The sequence below is a fragment of the Scaptodrosophila lebanonensis genome, unplaced genomic scaffold, assembly GCF_003285725.1.
Source record: "Scaptodrosophila lebanonensis strain 11010-0011.00,11010-0021.00 unplaced genomic scaffold, SlebRS2 tig00001415-arrow-pilon, whole genome shotgun sequence".
Taxonomy (NCBI): domain Eukaryota; kingdom Metazoa; phylum Arthropoda; class Insecta; order Diptera; family Drosophilidae; genus Scaptodrosophila; species Scaptodrosophila lebanonensis.
Genome location: NW_022060742.1, coordinates 1,988,040 through 2,007,160, shown reverse-complemented (window position 1 = coordinate 2,007,160; position 19,121 = coordinate 1,988,040). Strand labels below are relative to the sequence as shown.

At 41.1% G+C, this 19,121-nt stretch overlaps 6 protein-coding genes across 6 annotated transcripts in view; 3 read left to right on the top strand and 3 right to left on the bottom strand.

Moving 5' to 3' along the window:
• Positions 1-7,506, bottom strand: part of LOC115633145 (formin-J) — a 55,072-nt gene extending 47,566 nt beyond the window's left edge. Inside the window, exon 1 of the mRNA XM_030530554.1 lies at positions 6,933-7,506. The gene's annotated coding sequence lies outside the window, so the exon portion shown is untranslated. The remainder of the gene's footprint in view (positions 1-6,932) is intronic.
• Positions 7,507-8,491: 985 nt separating this feature from the next.
• On the top strand, positions 8,492-10,428 carry LOC115632290 (mitochondrial inner membrane protein OXA1L). The gene is made up of 3 exons (XM_030529383.1): positions 8,492-8,818; positions 8,926-10,030; positions 10,090-10,428. The coding sequence occupies exons 1-3, from the start codon at positions 8,735-8,737 to the stop codon at positions 10,260-10,262; spliced, it is 1,362 nt and encodes a 453-aa protein (XP_030385243.1). The 5' UTR covers positions 8,492-8,734; the 3' UTR covers positions 10,263-10,428.
• Positions 10,271-11,307, bottom strand: LOC115632291 (MIP18 family protein galla-2). Its single transcript, XM_030529384.1, has 2 exons — positions 10,826-11,307; positions 10,271-10,763 (listed from the first exon to the last, which is right to left on the bottom strand). Exons 1-2 carry the CDS (start codon positions 10,944-10,946, stop codon positions 10,420-10,422), a joined length of 465 nt encoding a protein of 154 aa, XP_030385244.1. The 5' UTR covers positions 10,947-11,307; the 3' UTR covers positions 10,271-10,419.
• A 647-nt stretch (positions 11,308-11,954) lies between these two features.
• LOC115632226 lies at positions 11,955-12,995 on the top strand. The gene is made up of 2 exons (XM_030529285.1): positions 11,955-12,005; positions 12,070-12,995. Exons 1-2 carry the CDS (start codon positions 11,994-11,996, stop codon positions 12,859-12,861), a joined length of 804 nt encoding a protein of 267 aa, XP_030385145.1. The 5' UTR covers positions 11,955-11,993; the 3' UTR covers positions 12,862-12,995.
• On the bottom strand, positions 12,965-14,149 carry LOC115632227 (biogenesis of lysosome-related organelles complex 1 subunit 4). Its single transcript, XM_030529287.1, has 3 exons — positions 13,633-14,149; positions 13,501-13,575; positions 12,965-13,432 (listed from the first exon to the last, which is right to left on the bottom strand). Exons 1-3 carry the CDS (start codon positions 13,696-13,698, stop codon positions 13,070-13,072), a joined length of 504 nt encoding a protein of 167 aa, XP_030385147.1. The 5' UTR covers positions 13,699-14,149; the 3' UTR covers positions 12,965-13,069.
• A 382-nt stretch (positions 14,150-14,531) lies between these two features.
• On the top strand, positions 14,532-17,248 carry LOC115632289 (ATP-dependent RNA helicase DDX42). The gene has a single exon (XM_030529382.1). It carries the CDS (start codon positions 14,583-14,585, stop codon positions 16,953-16,955), a length of 2,373 nt encoding a protein of 790 aa, XP_030385242.1. The 5' UTR covers positions 14,532-14,582; the 3' UTR covers positions 16,956-17,248.
• Positions 17,249-19,121: the final 1,873 nt, after the last annotated feature.

The following is a 19,121-nucleotide window of genomic DNA, read 5'->3' as shown; positions in this document are numbered from 1 at the left end:
AGACGAAAAATTTAAATGAGCTGATTTATGGGAATTTGATGAGCAGATTACATGAGAGTCGGAGTCAAAGTCTCAGTCTCAGCCTCAGTCTCAGTCTCGTCTCTGCCTTCAGCCTACTGCCCAAAACGTAAGTTATATTACATTTAACTTTGAAGCTCTTTTTTTTGTATGCCACGCACATATAACACAAGAACAACAATAACAACAACAGTGAACAGTAGACACGTGTGTGTCGCTGCCGCTGCTGCTGTTTTGTATTTATGGTGTTTTTTGTTTCGTTTTTGTTCCTCAGTGCCAATTCTTTTGTCGTTTAGTTGTTGTCGTTGTTGTTGTTGTTGTTGTGATTGTTGCGCTCCACACTTATACTTTATTATTAATTTTTTCGAACGTGGGCCTCAAACAACACCCACAGCCAAATGCGCACCGCAAGCAACTTGCCGAGTTACTTACTTATGTACGAATTTATATGTCTACTATTCGTTCAGTTCTCAATATATACTTATGTATGTGTGTATGTGTGTATGTCGTTTAATTACGTGGGCAGCTCGGAAAGTTATCCGCAGCCATCGAGTGCAAGAAATGCGTTAATCGACTATCGAGAAATTCATTAAATTTGTAGCTTTAACTTCGGTTTTATTTGTTCATCTTTTGTGAATGAAAGGGAAAGGTATTTTATGAAATCTTGGAAGGGGTCGTCTTGACTATTCAGAACTGATTATACGAACTAAACTGGTTTTCAGTTTTTAAAACTTTATTAAAAACTGCAAACTGATTTCACAAATTAAATCAATCTTCAAGTCTTAGGGATCAGCTAAATCTATAACCTAGTTTGAATTCCATTGCATTAAAACCCACTCTATTTTTTACTTAAAAATAAAGAAAGGAATTTGCCAAATTCTAGATAACCGATAGTTGAAATATTATATATTTAGGGGCGGACAAAGCCTGCATTTCAAACAACAAATATTATCATCACGACAAATTTGAAATTTTTCTTTAAAATATAAACAAAGTAGTTCCAATTTCATTTACGAAAACGTCTTTGATCATTTTCTCACAAGCAGATGATCTTTTCTTAATTCAAGACATCTCCTATCATCCTAACATTATGAGATTAAAGTCGGCCTTTACTTTTAAGGACATTCTTACATGAAGGAGGTATTCCCACCCTGAACTGCCACTTTTTAGTTTTGGTTTAAGTGCAAAATACCTAATTATTTTTGTGGAACTTTTGCGGCAACCCACCCGTTTCTGTTGCTGCTAGTTCTGGTTCTTATTCTTGTTGTTGTTGTAATGGTTACAACAAGAACAAATAATATACGGGTACGTACCGCACTGGCCGCATTTGTTATTATTATGTATTTTGCATGTGGTTTGTTTTGCGGCCGCATTTAAAATTAATTCTCTGCAATTTGAACATTTCAACACATCGCAGTCGCATTCGACGTTGCTGGTTTGTCTAATTGCTAGAAATATTACTCATACGCCACGTATGCTATAATTACATTAACCAGCGAATCAGGAGGGGGGGAGCACAACAAAAATGCATAAGTAGTTAATAATAAAATAAAACTAATCATTTTTTTCGAATACGTGGGCTGGCAAGTGCGGGCGCCATTCGTTGCTGCCAACCAACATTGGGCGCATCCTCTGAGTCTCCGCCGTCTCAGTCTGAGCCGTTGGTGAATCGAATAACAATTCGATTTTATTTATTGTTTAACAAATAACCAACGCCCTGCCTCCACATTTCCCAGCTGCCTGCCCAGTGTCAGTGCCGATGAATTGCTTTTATGCGCTCATTTGCATATTAAACAAAACTGTGTGAGTGTTTCTCTCTCTCTGTGTGTGTGTGTGTGTTGGTGTGTGGTTAGTTTCTAAGCGGCAGCTGCCGTCAATTCAAAGAACGTCGCCAGTTGTAGGTTGCAGCGAATTACGCTTTTCGATTCTCTATCTCTCCCTCTCTCTCTCTCTCTCTCTCTCTCTAGCGCATATTTATTTGCACTTCGATTTTGTTCATTAAGTTAAAGCAAAGAAATGTTGTCGTCGTCGCCGCCGATTGTCGTCTTTTGTTGTTTATTTGTTTTGTGCCAACGCGTCGTATTAGTAATTTATATTTATTTAAATTTGTTATTGCACTACTGCAGCATTTTTAATTACACATCGACTGTCTTCGCAAGGGTGTTCAACAGAACAGAGTGAGGCTGCAATCAATTTGGATTTCAGCAGCTGCCAATATTTCATCTTTGGACAGGTGGTGGAGCTTCCCAAGGTTCCATCAATTCTAAGCTTAGCTTTGCAACTAATTAGAAGGCGCAGAGCTCAGCAGATCGAGGGCGAGAGAAGCCACAACAAGTAGCAATTCAGCTCTCACATAATTAGTTTGCACAGATCGATGTATATTTATTTCTAAGGTTAACTCTGCCACTAATTAGATGGTACAAGTATAGTCGTCAACAGATCAACACCATAAAAATAAATGGCTCTCTCACATGTTAAGTGTGCCACGATAAATATACACTTTGGACTTCTGAAACTAAGCTACAAAAACAAAGATATAGCACTTCCCTCATTATTCTTTTTTATTGTGTTTGTCCCTAAAGTAAAAGCTCGAAATATTCCGACTTACAGAGTTGAAATTGTAAGACATATTTATATTCGGTCCCAGAATTGTTTCAATCTATTTATCGCGTCAGTAACTCATCCAGCGACGCCAGAAAACAGAGTCAGCAACCACGCTATGTGCCGGCAGAGAGTTGAACTTTCGTCATACTAAGTACTAAAAAATAATGCATGTTCCCGATTGCACACAAATCGATCTCTGCCTGTCCTTGATAAAGTCCAACATTTGGCGCGGTAGCTAAACATTTTTGATAGAATGTTCACGAAAGAAGGACGTATCCGTTGTGGGAAAAAGTGGACGACACAACGCCGGTTCCATTTATCGATGTAAATACATATTAGCAATAAAGTTATTCACAGAAATTACATTTCTCACAAGCGACCTGAAATTAATCAACCGTTGCCTTCAAAAGGTTTTCAAATTATTGCGTAAACCTTATTTCGAAGAATTTATTTTTAGGAAACTTTTACACATTTTCTATAGCATTGTTATAACGATCTTTACTTAGGCACACACGCATAGTGAATCATTTGCATTGCTCCGACGCTATTTCTGGGCAAACAATCAGCCCTCGGTCGACGACATTTCAAAATCCGTACCCGTTCTTTATAAGGAAAGTGGCAGGCTTAGATAACACACACAAAGAGGGAGAGATACACACACACACACACACACACACTCACAAACAATTAGCAAATAAATTTTTTGGTTAAAAAGGAAAAATCGCATGCAAATCCAATATTTATTCAAGCGATAAAACTGCGAAGCTTTGGTGAATATATTTTCTCTTCGCTTTTGCAAAACAAGTAGTTGTATTTCCTTTTTCAAAACCTATATTGACATGCGACGTTGACTTGTCTTATATCTATAAGTTCAGATATATTTGCGTATATGTATGTGTTTGTGTGTGCGTTTGCAGCTGACATTAAACCACAGTCGGAGCCACAACAAGTCACCCATATTTGGAAATTGACTTTGGACCAAACGACAAACGCACGGACATCGGCGCGACCCAACATACTATACAAACAAACGAGCAAACATATATACAAGTAACAGATAAAACTATGGGCGACAATTACAGTAGACACTCGCTAAGTATTTACAACTTTCAATTTGAGTTAAAGAAATGTAAAGAAGCCGTCTTATATGGTGTTCAGCTTTTGCATTCATTAATACAATTAGTAATATATAGTAAAAAATACTTGGACTTATGTATTTTCAATTTAATTGTTTTCTCTGTACTTCTATCAGTTTATTTATTAAGAATTAACAACAACAATTAACTCGCTGGTCACTCACCGAAGCCTACCCCAACCTACCATCTCACATAAATATGAAACTAATTAATACGCCCAATTGATCATTCACTCATTCATAAAAGAATGATCGCCCGATTTTACAATAATTAATCAACTAATCTGTAAACTAGAAAGTCAAAAAGTCAGATATAGGTATGATTGGTATGACAAGTCCGTCTTTCCATCGATTCGTCCGACCACTTCTTCGTTTGTCTGTCTGTATGAACGTTGAGAACTACTAAACCATAATAGCTAGTTACACCAAACTTGGTATGCAGACTTGTCTAATCCATATGCAGATACAGTTTATTACAAACCATAGATACCATCATTATTTTATATAGATGCTATAGTACCGATCGCTTGAAAAATCACTCTTAGTTAAATAACTCCTTTGTTTATTTAAATGTCTTGATCGAAACTAGAATTCATACATTCATCAAACATGTCTGAATGTATCATATAGCGGACATAGGAGTTATCAATGGGAAGGGAATGAACTGAAAAAGAAAATTAAAAAAAAAAAACATGATTTTTAATCAATTACTTGGCATAAGAAAAACTTTGAATATGCTTACTACTCTACACTCAAGAAATGTATGGCAATATTCCTAAATTATAGGCAATGTTGAATTATGTTAACCGTAATTTAGTTGAATTGTCCAAATTTCCTTCTGGGTTTAATACTGAATGCAGAAGTGAAGGGGTTGCTTTAAATTTTTGGCTGAATATGCAAAAATTTCATTTACCACATTTTTAGTTGTTTTGTTTAATTCTTTAAGATTCAACAGACTTGAAAGTGGAGTTAAACAAGAAAAAAATGGTAAGCGTTCTTAGCTAAGATTGGTAATCTTTACAAGCAGTGAAAACAAAATTAAATAAATAAATCCTTAGCATGTGTTTAAAAACGAAACAAAATTTTTAAAATCTTTCATTTCTTCTTTTTAGGCTCTACCTTTCTCTACTTCTTACAAAAGATTTCATGATCATCTCAATGGTATTTCTGCCAAGCGATGCAATCAATTCAAGCTACCAAACTAAGTATATTTCATGACATATTTTAAAACTCATCATTTCATAGTGAAGTAGAGTCATAATTCTATAAAGAAAACATTCCTTTTAACTTAGCTAACTAACCTTTTGTGTTTTCGATGATATACTTATTTGAGAATTGGGCCCATTTTTTTGTGCCACAGCATTACAATTACATTTTTTATTGTTAACAATAATTAAAGGGCTTACTGTGCACATACATACATACGAGTATGCTATATATTGCTATATAGTAATAATTGCTGACGCCTGCAATTGCTTGCCGCCACCTTTAACGGTTTTTTTTTGCTGCCCACAAGCATTGGCCATCGATCGTTTGATAAATAATTATAATTTTATTTCATAAACACAAATTGACACTTCTCGAATTGTTTGTTGCCAAAACGGCAGACCGTTTCACTTGAAAGGCGGCGAAATCGGCGAATCGAACGTATTGAAGTCTACAAATATCGGCGACGATCGCCGACGCCTTGCCAGCATTAGCATCGTGTGGCAATCAATTTGAATTAAGCCGTGAGCGAGCGCTTGTTTTTTTTGCGTTTTTTTTAAATATTTATTTCCCCCTCAATATCAATCTGAAGAAGTTGTGTGAGATTTCGCCCGCGGCACTTTCAATGTCGCCGCCACCAACTGCCAACTGGGGCAGCGCACATATCGTTATATACTATACGATAACTATATAGCCGATATATGAATGTAAGCGGCAGACTGGACGAGAGGCACTTCAGAGAATCGGCCAGGCAGGTAGGCAGCAGTAGCCGCCCCACTTGTTGCCCATAAAAATGCGAATTTGTTGCTCTGTGTGTATCGGCAAAGATCTAAGATCTTAAGTCTAATACCCATGCCCGTACACAATGGGTTGAAAAGCTTCAAATTTTGCATAAAATTCCAAATAAAACTTTAAAGAAATGGATGAAGCATCGCCGTTTCAATATTTTTACTAAGAAATCGAAGCTGACAGAGTTCGCGGGAAATGCTTTTATTATCTGTAAAAACGTTTATTTAATCATAGTGCATAAATGTGATTAATAACAATTAGACAAAATCAAGATCAACTCAAAATTAATTTATGAAATTAGCACTAATTGCTTTTCGATTGCAAACAACAATTTGTTAACTGTTTGGAACATTCAAAAATGTGTGGCAATAAAAGTAAACAATTTTTTTTTTTAATTTAAAATAATAATAATATAATCATAAGCATGCGTAGTAATAAACAATTTTCTATGGAGACAAAAAATTAAAGTCAACGCGCAGAATATATATTTAACAGCGCGCTGTTGTTTGTGTGAATACAAGAATAATAATATTATTGTTATTATTTATTTCATTGAAACTTAGTTTAAAACAAGATTTCTCTTTTACAAATTATTGTAGAGTACATATTAGAAACATTGTTACATACGTGTATGTAATTGTAGCAATACTCTGGGGTTTTTTTTTTCTTTATTTTGAGAACAATTTTTAGAACTGGTGGTCCCATTCCACAGTGCTTTATTAGGGGGCGACCCTAAATCATATGCGTATATAATGCCCGCACGTTTATGATACGATTAAAGCTTTCAAGTAAACCCGATCCATGGCACACACACACACACACATACTCGTACATGTATCTCCCTTTGGAGACTTCGATTAGGGGGCGTATTTTTACTTCGAAATGGGGGTGCGTTTTAATTAATTGTTTATCTAGCGATCAAGACGCAAGATTTGCACAACAACAACGAGAATAATAACAGAACCGATAAATATAAAGTCTTATCTATAGAATTCTCGTAAGCCTATTCCGCGTAATTGATCCAATTTTTTCCTTTTCTATGCCACAACGTGTGTGGATTATGCAAGCAGTTATCTGATAAATCGTAACTAAATGCTCAAATTTTCCAGTTCACTGAGCAGCAGAGCTGATAACGAGTCGATTGAGGAAAATGCGTTTAGAAATTGAAATTAAAACTTACCGCAGGAAAAAACGGAAAACAACAACAACATGAAAATGCCAGCAAACACCTGTTGCTTACAGAGTTGTTGTTGTTGTTGTTGCTGCTGCTGCTGCTGCGTACGTTGTTCCAATTTGTGAATGAGGGGATTTATTGCTTTTCATCGATAGCACTTTGTTGTGGTTTTGTCAAAGTTGTTGTTGTTGTTGCATTTACTGTTGATTTTTCAGTTGTGGCGTGGTTGTTGCTGTTGTTGTTGTTTTAATTAGACGCTCAACGCATTAGCAGCGACACAACACACACACATATATATATATATAAATATACAAACTCGCGCGCGCACTAGCACACATACACACGCACGCGTGTTGCCAATTGCCTGAAGCGCCCACGCAACGTGCCAAAAGAAAACGCGTTTATTGAAAAAAAATAGTGTATATTTGTGTACGTATGTAGTATATGCAACAGGCTGAGGCGCAAGAACTCGAACAACCTACAACGAACTATTGTGGCAAAGAAAAGCGATATGAATGGAAATGAAAAACGCAACCGCAATGCGCCACCAAATTGGCGCACTTTTAAATCCTGCACGGCGACAACGACAAACACACACACAACCGATCCGTTCCAGCGATCGCAACTAACTGAGACGACGACGTCGGCGCAACGACACCAACAGCTGAGCTTGCGCGCTAACTGTGAGTGCGTGTGGGTGAGAGAGCGTCAATCGCAACTGTCATTCGTTGTCATGCAAGTAACGTATTTCAGCGACGATCGCGCCGAGTGCAAAATGGAACCAGTTCCAACTTCGTTGTGTAGTGTTTACATAAAAATAATGAGATAAATTTGTAAGTTGTGTACATTTCTGTTGCACGAAAACAAAGCGATTATATTAAATACAAGCGCTTGTATTATTATTGACATATGTAGAATTATGTTGTTGAAGGAGAGAAATATAACTATTCTATTACACTGTCGATTCATACATCTGCTTTATTTTATCGGTACGCTGCTTGCAGGCAGCGCACGTGCATCTCACAGGCTTGCATTATTATTTAAGAGAGCGACTCAAAGATCTGCTCTCGCTAGTTTACAGTTAGCTTTTTAAGTGAACTGGGTGTGAGAGAGATAAGCCTTTTCTATTGAAATAGTGGCCACGAGCTCGCAGTAATACTAAACAATTGCAAGTGTCGTATAATAGGAAAAACAGGAAGTAATTTTGGAAACTGGGGCTTTCCGTAATAATTTCGAGCCACCAATGATTTGAACAAAGCAAAGCGTTTGGAAGAAATAAAAACTCTTGATTAATCCTTTTCGAGCTTGGAATTTTCAGATAACATCCCTAATAAATAATTTAAGATATGAAAAAATTACAACTTTTAATGAATTTATATGTATGTATGTATATGCAAAATTCTACCTTTAAAAATGTAAGCCATTCAACATTTTATGATAATGTTTATGCATAATTTGCAATAAATACTTCTAGCAAGGCTGGCTAACAATCTCTTTTTTGATACTTAGGCATGGCCAACTAATTTGTGTTTCCCCTTCACAATAGAAATAGCCATTTAAAAAAAATATTAATAGAAAATATTTCCCTCGATTCACCGTTATTTGTATCCAAATTCAAAGTGCATTTATAAATGTAACGGAACAGCTCTGATAACCGCCAAAGCCAAGTAAATAGGGCAACACTGACGCGAACATATGCTTCTGACACCCTAACCAGCTGATACCTCTTTCTGCTGCCATCTGTGGGGGCAACGCGAGTATCGTGTGTAAAAATAATTGTTAATTTGTAAATTAAAACGACGCCCGACATGTTGGCTCGACGAATGCAACTATGGCGATCAGCTAATGCGGCCGCAACGCTGACAGCGACGACGCACCGACCAACCAAACAGGTAAGCTGGAGAGACCCGACCCGGCCCCTATGACATAACCTGCAACAAAAACAAAGCGCGGTTTGTTATGAATCTGAGCGATCACTAATCCCACACTATATATGCAGAGCTTGGCCACCTCCAGGACAAATCGACATATGCATGTGGCTACTGGCGCCTGGAACTGGAACAATCAAGTACAATTACAGAGAAGTACGCCTCTATTGCGGGCCTCCTACACAGTGCTCCCCCTAAATGCCGCAACTGTGCGCTTCGCCAGCACCGATGACGGCGCCGATGGGGAATTAAATGCAGAGGTGCCCGAGTCATTGCCCACCAAGGAGCTGGTCGACTTACCCAACATACCGGACGCGCCAACACCGCCGCCCTTCGTTGACCCGCTCTCATCCCAGGTGGAGGTTGTGGAGAATTTAAATGCGGCCGGTGAGGCAACGTTTGCATCGATCGGACTGGGCGGCTGGACGCCCGTTGGTCTTGTACAGAACTGCATGGAGTTCCTGCACTGCACCTGGGAGTTGCCCTGGTGGGGAGCCATTGCCATTGGTACGCTCGTTGTCCGCACTATTATCTTTCCACTGGTAATAGTGGCGCAACGCAACTCGGCGAAGATGAACAACAACATGCCGCAGATGCAGTTGTTGCAACTGAAGATGACCGAAGCGAGGCAGTCGGGCAATGCTTTAGAGTCGGCGCGCTATGCTCAGGAAATGATGCTGTTCATGCGCGAGAAGGGCGTCAATCCGCTCAAGAATATGGTTGTACCTTTGGCCCAAGCGCCGCTCTTCATATCCTTCTTCATGGGTCTGCGCCAGATGGCCAATACGCCGGTGGCATCGATGCGAGAGGGTGGCCTGTGGTGGTTTACAGATCTCACTGTGGCCGATCCGCTCTTCCTGCTGCCGCTGATAACCAGTGCAACCCTGTACCTGACCATCGAGATTGGCACGGACAGCGCCCGGTTGTCGGCGGCCAACATGCAGACCATGAAGTATGTGCTCCGCGCGCTGCCCATCGTCATCTTTCCCTTCACCATGAACTTCCCCGCCGCTATATTGACCTACTGGGCCTGCAGTAATTTCATCTCCCTGGGCCAGGTAGCGGTGCTACGCATTCCGACCGTTAGGGACTACTTTAAGATCGAAAAGATGCTCGTCCACCAGCCCAGCGCACTGCCAGCCAAGAAGAAGGGCTTTGTGGGCGGCATGAAGGAATGTAAGTTGACCTGAAGATTGTATCGAGAGCATATTTCTATATCTGTGCCTGCTTTGCAGCTTGGGACAACATGAAGATCACCAAGGAGATCGAGGAGCGTCAGCGTCTGGACGAGATTCGCTTTGCGAAGGCTGGCAAAGGGCCGTTGGTAAAAACCTTCAAGCACGATCCCACAAAGCCGCAGGTGACGGCCAGTTTAAAGGATCAGAATCAGGACCAGTCGAAAAAGTAGCCCCGTAGCCAATGATGGGCCCAGGGACTTCAGAGTGTGCCAGCGCTGTGTTTTGTTACCATTTATCTAGACTTAAGTTTTCTCCTCCACCCCACACAAAAGATGTCTCTGCCGACTTTTTTTTAACGATAAAGGATAATTTGTATTGACTAGAGTCCTACACGGATATGCACTGATTAATGACCTCAGCAAGATGTTTGTTTTCCAAGGCGGCCGCGACGCGTTCCTTGTCCGCCAACTGCTTATTGACCGCCAGTTCTGAGGCATGCGTGCCCGGCGTTATCTCCACAGTGACCTTGAAACGGGACGGCAGCGAACGCAGCAGCTTCACCCGTATGGAAAGACCAATAAGCGTGGCCATCGAGCAGTGTGGGATCGTGGGTGTGAAATTGATGTGCACATCATTCTCTTTATCGTTGATATTGATGAGCTCCTCCTGCACCACGTGCAGCTCCTCCAGAGTCAACGGATGTTCCGGATCGTTGATAGTGCGTATGAGATCTGTGCGGAACAGAATTCTTTTAATTTTCCACTCGAATTTGTTAGAATTCTATGACACCTACCAAAGATTTCGCGCTTATCGAATGGGTCGGCCACACTTTCGTCCTCATCGTGCGCCGTTACTTCGCGTTCCTTGATTTTTCCGTATACATTGGGATTTATATTCTCGATTTCTGTAGGCATTTTGTTGCAAAATCGAAGTCTCAATGCTTTATTTTGTAGTTTTATTGCTAAATCCTCACAGTTGTTTATTTATGGCACGTTAAGTGTGACCACATTGCTTGCAGTTTCACATATTGCGTCGTGGTCTGTTAAGGGACTGTTACAGTTTAACAGCTAATGTAACAGCACTAGTTGCACATTTAAAACCATTTATTTTGCCACTTTCTCAGTTGCCCAGTTAATAAATTATTAACTTGATTTGATTGATTTTTATTCATGTGACATTTTCAATTTGATTCATATTTTTGAGATCTTTACGAAGTGCAGTCTGTTGGGCAACTGTTAACATGAGATTTGTCAGCCCTGGCAGCTGGCGCAATAGCGCGACTCTGTTACACATTTTGAAAAGATAATTAATTTTGTGCCTTCCTCAATAACAAGCAATTTGCATAAATTAATTACCACAATTGCAGTACGATTACATTAAAATTTCTAATTCAAGCTATTAGCTCAGAATTGATGGACAAATTAGTTAAGTTATGCTAATACTATCTTACATAAAGCCTGTAATTGGACGCTTTCGATTTGATTTATATTTATGTGCATTTTAATTAGCTACAATCTTATTTGCACTAACTCCTAGCGCGGTTTTTCACAACGCAATGCTAAGTGGGTGACTAAAGTAAGCCCCAACCCCAGCTAATAGAATCCATGACTAAGCCTTGAGCCAATTTTAAAAAAGTCTATCTCTAGCGCTTGCAAAATTTGATGCCTTGCGCCCATATCTACAGTTTATAATTAACCCGAGTTATCATTCGAAAACAACAATATGGTAAATAAATATAAATAAAACCAGCTTTGCGCACGTAGCCGGCTATTTTTCACGGTTGTGTTGTACAGCACACATATTGTCCGTCAATTAGCACCAAATTGCGAACTGGTTAACAATTACAACAAACATTCAGTCGAGAAACCGCTATCTCAGCCCTATTCGACGCCCATAAAACGCGTCCGCAAAGATGCTTCGGTTAACAGTTTCGGGCAATTTTCCAATCGTACGAGTCGACAATGAGACAATTTGTAAGCTTCCCGGCCGGCTCTCGGCGCCACTCAGTTTCCACTTATATTTGATTTATCTTTGCAGTTGATTTTGGCTGCCTTGGCTGCCCTTTGCGCCGCAGCCCCCGCTGACAACAGGGAGGTGACTGAAGGAGGCGGTTTCACGCGTCCCAGTCCCATTAATCCCGACATAATTAGCGATCCGAAGCCGAAAGAAAAGATCGTTGTATTGGATGACAGCAAACTGAACCGTCAGAAACGGGACGAACATGCGCCAGCAAAGGCCGATAGTGGCCATCATGCGCTCTCTCACGATGTGGAGAAGCCAGTTGGCGCACATACGCAGGAGGCAGTGCATCACGATGCCAAGCAGACCCACAAACGTGAGACACCCGTGAAGCCAGCGAGCGGGCATGAGGGTCATGAGGCTCAATCCCACGATCTTGCGAAGAAGCCAGTTGGCGCTCATACCCAGGAGGGAGTGCATCATGATGCCAAGCAGACCCACAAACGTGAGACACCCGTGAAGCCAGCTGGCGTTCAGGCTCACGACGCTCACTCCAACGCTCATGTGGAGAAGCCAGCCGGCGTTAAAGCCCAGGAACAATTGCATCATGATCCCAAAAAGGTAGCTGCCGCTCCCACCTCAGACCATCAGCATCATCATCGTCGCCGGCGCGACATTCCGGTGCCCACCGTCATAAAAAGCACACCCAAACCGAAGGAGGAGGAGGTGAAGCCCCATGTGGAGGATTTAGGTACCACCACCTCGACCGGACACCCGGCGACTCGTGATCATCCTGTGCCCGTTGCCGAGCTCTTCAACAAATCCAAGGCAAAGGACAGCTCTGAGAAATTCGATGAGCACAAAGCTTAAGCGATTATGTAAGACGTTTCCGCTCACTAATTGAAAAGTCACGCAATCGAAAATGAAAACTAAAGGCGAAGCAATTCGTTGAAAAAAAATATACACAAAAAAATAAAAACAAACAATAATATTTACAGAAAAAAGCTGCGGTTTACAAAAAGTGATTTTTGTTAGCTACTCACTAAAAAATATTTGCTTACTGAAAAATTAGCGCTCGCTACGATGACGTCTCGAAGTTGTCTTTGGCGGGCCCAAAGTAATTGTCGCTCTTGAAGATCGGAACCGGTTGGAAATCGCCTTCAGCGCTCAGATTACTCTTAGGTGTCTGATCTGAGGCGTCGGTGGGACTTAGTTTGGCCTTCAGGGGCTTCAGCAGCAGACCCCTTAGACTATAATCCGTGACACTTAGCTCCTGTTCAGCCACATCCACTGAACGTTCCACCTCATTCAGATTGGCGTTGACCACGCCCACAAATTCCTCCAAATTGTCAATTCGGGTGCGCAGCTCTGCGAAATCGTCACTAAAACTAATTATGTTGCTAACGTGATTCCCCATAATGCCATTGGACTCGGCGCGCACCTGTGAACCAATTGGAGGAGTACTTTACAATTATTATTCCAATGTCTTTATAAGGAAGGCCTACGCACATTGGCCAGCAGCGTTTCGAATTCCTCCAAACGCGACATCAACATGTCATCTATATGGTCGATAAGCGGATTTATCTGCAATAAAAGATTCTTTTTATAAAGTTCCAGCTGCTAGCTGTCTGTGGCACGCACCTCTTTGGATAAATCTGCGCTCTTTAATATCTGCGCGTAGTCCTGCGCCGCACTTTTGTCCGCCATTCCTGTCCAGCTAACTGCTCTATTTGTTGTGAAGTTTCTTGGGTTCGAATTTCAGCGACTTTTTGGGCGTTCTTCTTTAACAATTGACTGCCCAGCCACTTTCTAATTATGTTAATTTCTTGATCTTAAATATGACTATTAATTTCCATTTAAAAACTCAATGCTGCGATGCTCTTTCCTCCGTCATTCTTGTCCAGGAAACTGATATTTTTTGTAGAAATATTTCACCATGATAATAAATAATACAAGTTTAATCGTGTATCAATTATCAAGGCAGTTTATTATTGCATTATTTTTCTATCATCTCATCAAAAAGAATTCAATCCGCCATTGCTGTCAAGCAAACTGATCTATTTTCTTTAATTAACATAACATAACATATAAAATGTAAAAACATTTTACAGTTCTCTTTTACGTTGTGTTTTCAATTTTGATTATTAGCATTTATTTTATTTCTTCTTACAAAAAATATCAATTAAGTCGAACTTAGTATTTCAACAAAAACAATCAACAGAGTTTCTCCCAAAATGAACAGCTGATGGCCTTCAATAAGCCAGTGTTGAGCAGCGGCAATAACCGCGTTAATGTATCGTCGATGATTTGCTGTTTAAATTATGCACGAATTTTCTCGTATTTGCAGCAATAACGTTGAAGCATTAGTATTTTAAACTATTTATGCAATTCATTTATTGCATCACGTATGAGCAAATATAATACTGCAGGCCATATTGTCTTCTGAGCCTTGTGAACCGGTGCAAGAGTATCGTTGTTATCTTGCCCTTGGTTTTGGCACTTCCACGCACAGATGCGCTTACTTGCGCATTTTCGTAGAGATTTTTCCGGGCAGCGCGTATTATTGATTTGTGTGTTTTGCTTAGCAGAAAATGTCCAATTACCGTGGTATTGGCGGCGGGGGCTTGCCCTATAAAGTGAATCCGCACAAATCCGGCAGTGGCATTAATATGAATGCAGTGCCGCCGCCCGCCGTGCTCAACAACCAGAGAGGTGGTTACCAGCGCGGTGGCGGCTCTGGAGGTGGCGCTAGCAGTGGCGTCTCAAAACACGGCTACTCGACATTGGAGTCAATTAGTCAGTACACGAATTCCAGTAATATTCTTGGCAAACGCAAGCAGCACACGGAAGACAGCTATTTCGACGATGACGACGATGCGCCGCAGCCTCCACAGGCGCCACAGCAGGCGTATATACCAGCACCGGGGTCGCCGGGAGCGGTGGACAGCAAGCCAGACACAGATTCGGATGAGGATCCGCTGGAGCAGTTCATGGCGGGCATCAAACAGCAGGTGGAAAAGGAGAAGGTGCGCTCCACACAGCCAAAGGCCAGCACTGTGCCACAGGAGAAGGGCGTGCGTGGAGACATCGATGACGAGGACGACGAGGAGAGCTACTATCGCTATATGGAGGAGAATCCGAATGCGGGACTGCGCGATGAGGGCTCCGATCAGGAAATCGAATACGACGAGGACGGCAATCCGATTGCGCCACCCAAAAAGAAGGACATCGATCCATTGCCTCCCATTTATCACTCCGAGATTGAATATGAGCCCTTCGAGCGCAATTTCTACACACCCCATGAGGACATTGCGCAGCTTAGCGAGGAGCAGGTGCGGGATTTGCGTCACACGCTCGGCGTAAAGGTGACGGGTGCTTTGCCCCCCAAGCCCGTCAGTTCGTTCGCCCACTTCGGCTTCGATGAGCCCCTAATGAAGGCAATTCGTCGTGCGGAATACTCACAGCCCACTCCGATACAGGCACAGGCTATACCCACTGCCTTGTCGGGTCGCGACATCATCGGCATTGCAAAGACTGGTTCGGGAAAGACGGCGGCTTTTGTGTGGCCACTACTGGTGCATCTGATGGATCAGCGAGAGCTGCGTCCGGGCGATGGACCCATTGCTCTGATCCTGGCACCGACACGCGAACTCTCGCTGCAAATCTACAATGAGGCCAAGAAATTTGGGAAGGTCTATAACATCAATGTTGTTTGCTGCTATGGCGGCGGCTCCAAGTGGGAGCAGAGCAAGGCTTTGGAGCAGGGCGCCGAAATCGTAGTCGCGACACCCGGTCGCATGATCGACATGGTCAAAATGAAGGCAACGAATCTGCGTCGCGTCACTTTCCTGGTGCTCGACGAGGCCGATCGCATGTTCCACATGGGCTTTGAGCCGCAGGTGCGCTCCATTTGTAATCACGTGCGCCCAGATCGGCAAACCCTGCTCTTCTCGGCCACCTTCAAGAAGCGCATTGAGCGACTGGCCCGCGACGTACTCACCGATCCTGTGCGCATTGTCCAGGGCGATCTGAACGAGGCCAATCAGGACATTACCCAGCACGTATTTGTCTTTCCCAATCCCCTGCAGAAGTGGAATTGGCTGCTCTGTCATCTCGTCAAATTCCTTTCTGAAGGAAGTGTTCTGATCTTCGTTACCAAGAAGGCCGATGCCGAAACTGTGGCCAACAATTTGCTACTCAAGGAGCACAACTGCCTGCTCCTGCACGGAGATATGGATCAGGCGGATCGTAACAAAGTCATCACACAGTTCAAGCGCAAGGAGTGCGACATTTTGGTCGCCACTGATGTCGCTGCACGCGGCCTCGACATCCCCCACATACGTAACGTCGTTAATTACGATATAGCCCGAGATATCGACACCCATACCCATCGGATAGGACGCACGGGTCGTGCCGGCGAGAAGGGCAATGCCTATACATTGGTTACCGATAAGGACAAGGAGTTTGTCGGCCATTTGGTGCGTAATCTGGAGGGTGCCGATCAGGAAGTGCCCGGCGATCTCATGGACCTGGCCCTGAAAAGCTCCTGGTTCCGCAGTTCGCGCTTCAAGCAGGGAAAGAGCAAGAAGCCGGCCAACAACTTCATGGGCCTGGGCTATCGTGAGCGTGGCGGAAGTGGCGGCGGCAGCCACTCCTCCTCTTCCAGTGGCGGCAGTGGCGCTGTCGCAAAGGCGGCCTTCGAAGCCAGCACAGCGGCCGCTAATGCCGGCCCAGCCACAGATCGTTATGCAGCCATGCGGGAAGCCTTTCGTTCACAGTACACTTCCCAGTTTCGTGCCTCCAGTGATCGCACCTGGGAACAAACCGTGCCCCAGTCTGGTGTTTTTGCAGCCCCGCCACCACCTCCACCACCAGCGAGCTCCACTGCCCCAACCGCCGCTTCAGTTTCAGCTTCGAATGCCGCAGCGGATGCCAAGCGGGCCAAGAAGAGTCGTTGGAATTAACCCAGAAATGTAGAGAACTCTAATCATAATCACCATCAGCCCTAACCTGATCGGATCATTATCCCTCCTCATCGGTTACTTTTCATATAATTTAATGTGTATTTGCTTTTGTTTTATCATCATTAAAATTACAACTTATGCGCTATCTTTAAACTTAAATATATATTCATTATATATATATATTATGTTAAATTAAAGTAAACACTCGTATGTACACTCGTCTCTTGCTTTTTCATCTTCTTCTGCTAATTCGCCCACGACCGATTTTAATAAAAATTTCATTAACTGTAATTGTTTATGTGTATTTTATTTTGAATAAAATCACATTTGCGCATATTTCATGGCGTTTCTAGAATTCCATTTCCTTGTCATATTATACTCTTGCAAACACTTAAGGACATCATCGATTCATTTGAATTTAACACGTCAGATGGAAAAAGGAAATCAAATTTATTAGCCGCGTCCAAGTTCTACGTGTCATTGTGGTGTAAACTCAGAAAGAAAGTCTTTTTTCAAATTCTATATAACAACACTTCAGGTTAGATACAAGTTAAAAAGAGTCTGATTTGATTATAGGCGTCAGATTTAAGCCTATCCGACTTTTTTTTAATGTCAGAACAGTCAGAATATCACTCAAAATTAAAAGCTTTACGCGTCAGATGGTGAAAAGTGTCCTTTTTGTGGTTTAACACTTTATTTTCATGAACAATTTAGTCGTCAAATGTAAAAAAATGTGTGATTTCTTTACTAATATACCAGAGTTACAAACGTCAGACTGTTTAACGACTCCTGAATCAAACGCATCACATGAGAAATTAAAGAAATGAAGTAAGCTTGAAACAGTTAACAAATCAGATTCCATGCGTCAGATTTTTGCAACCAAATGCGAGCTTCGTTCGTAATGAGTGTTTGTTTTCGAGACTTTTGAACACGTACGAGCATGTCGTGCTTGTTTCTAGACATATTATTCATCACATTTGAAAGTTATATATATATCTCATCAAGTTGTTTGGCCAAATCCCTGACTATGGGAAGGAGCTCTATATTAATGAATACTGTGAGTATATTCGGAACTTAAATATAGCCAATAAGACTATATCTTAAAACAATTTGCCATATACTTTTTGCAAGCGTATAGAAACATCGGTAAGCCGAAGTTATAAACTACTCTCGTTTTGTTATTTTCATTAAATTTTCAATGCTTTTTTGCTTTGTTATTTGTTTGAAGCGAGAAAATTGTTGAAGCTACCGTAAATTTATGTTGTTTAGGTTCTTGAAATATTGTTTTACAATGAAACCACTACGAGTTTTTGCCTTTGAATAAGAGTACGATTAGCGTATATAATAATTTAGCATATGGCTTACAATTTTCGATATAACATTGAGAAAAGTTGAGATTCATTTAACTACCACATTGACGCGATTTTTGTAATTATTACTTGTTGTTTTGTTTTTGTTTGGTAATTTATTATTTTAATTTGCATAAATTGTTTAAGCTTTGATTACGTAACGCCGAAAAGCATTTTAGTTTAATTTCGCTTAAAAATTTTGCTACGTTTTAGTTTTAGATATACTCGTATGTACGTCTATATATTTTTCGGGTATTCCTATTATTTTGTTTTTTAAATACTTTCGTTTCTTTTGTTCTAAACACGCTCAACAATTTTGCGTTTCTCGTTCGGTGTGTGTGTATAAAAATTGGTCCATGTTAACCACATCGTACGAAAAGAAAGCGATAACTCAAGAAGTAAAATATATTGAAACGAAGAATCGACTAGATATTCGTATGCTAGGCAAAAAAAAAAAAAAAAAAAAAGAGGAGGAAATGAGGAAAACAAAATGGTTGTTTTTAAAATACTTTTTTCTTTTTATTATTTATATGTATGTATTAATTTTGTGTTTGTGTGTGTGTGTTTGTCGCTGTATATAAACTTTCTTTGCTTTTGCTTGCTCCACATACTATATATAGTATGTGTATGTATGCATATATATAGATACTTGTATATAGATATATATGTATATACAATATTATGATTTTTTCAAAAATTCACATAACTTAGTTCGTAAAATTGTTGTTGTTTTTGTTGTTGTTTTTAAATTAGCATTAAATTTGATTTAAATTTGTAATAGTTTGTTTTGCCGTTTTGCGCTCTATTTAAATACATA

Bases quoted from the DNA above. Each gene is read 5' to 3' on its own strand.
- LOC115632289 (XM_030529382.1), top strand. From the start codon at position 14,583: ATGTCCAATTACCGTGGTATTGGCGGCGGGGGCTTGCCCTATAAAGTG.
- LOC115632290 (XM_030529383.1), top strand. From the start codon at position 8,735: ATGTTGGCTCGACGAATGCAACTATGGCGATCAGCTAATGCGGCCGCA. The intron at 8,819-8,925 runs GTAAGCTGGAGA...CTATATATGCAG, and splicing joins CGCACCGACCAACCAAACAG to AGCTTGGCCACCTCCAGGAC. The intron at 10,031-10,089 runs GTAAGTTGACCT...CCTGCTTTGCAG, and splicing joins TGTGGGCGGCATGAAGGAAT to CTTGGGACAACATGAAGATC.
- LOC115632291 (XM_030529384.1), bottom strand. From the start codon at position 10,946: ATGCCTACAGAAATCGAGAATATAAATCCCAATGTATACGGAAAAATC. The intron at 10,764-10,825 runs GTAGGTGTCATA...TGTTCCGCACAG, and splicing joins CGATAAGCGCGAAATCTTTG to ATCTCATACGCACTATCAAC.
- LOC115632227 (XM_030529287.1), bottom strand. From the start codon at position 13,698: ATGGCGGACAAAAGTGCGGCGCAGGACTACGCGCAGATATTAAAGAGC. The intron at 13,576-13,632 runs GTGCGTGCCACA...CTTTTATTGCAG, and splicing joins GCGCAGATTTATCCAAAGAG to ATAAATCCGCTTATCGACCA. The intron at 13,433-13,500 runs GTGCGTAGGCCT...ATTGGTTCACAG, and splicing joins TCGAAACGCTGCTGGCCAAT to GTGCGCGCCGAGTCCAATGG.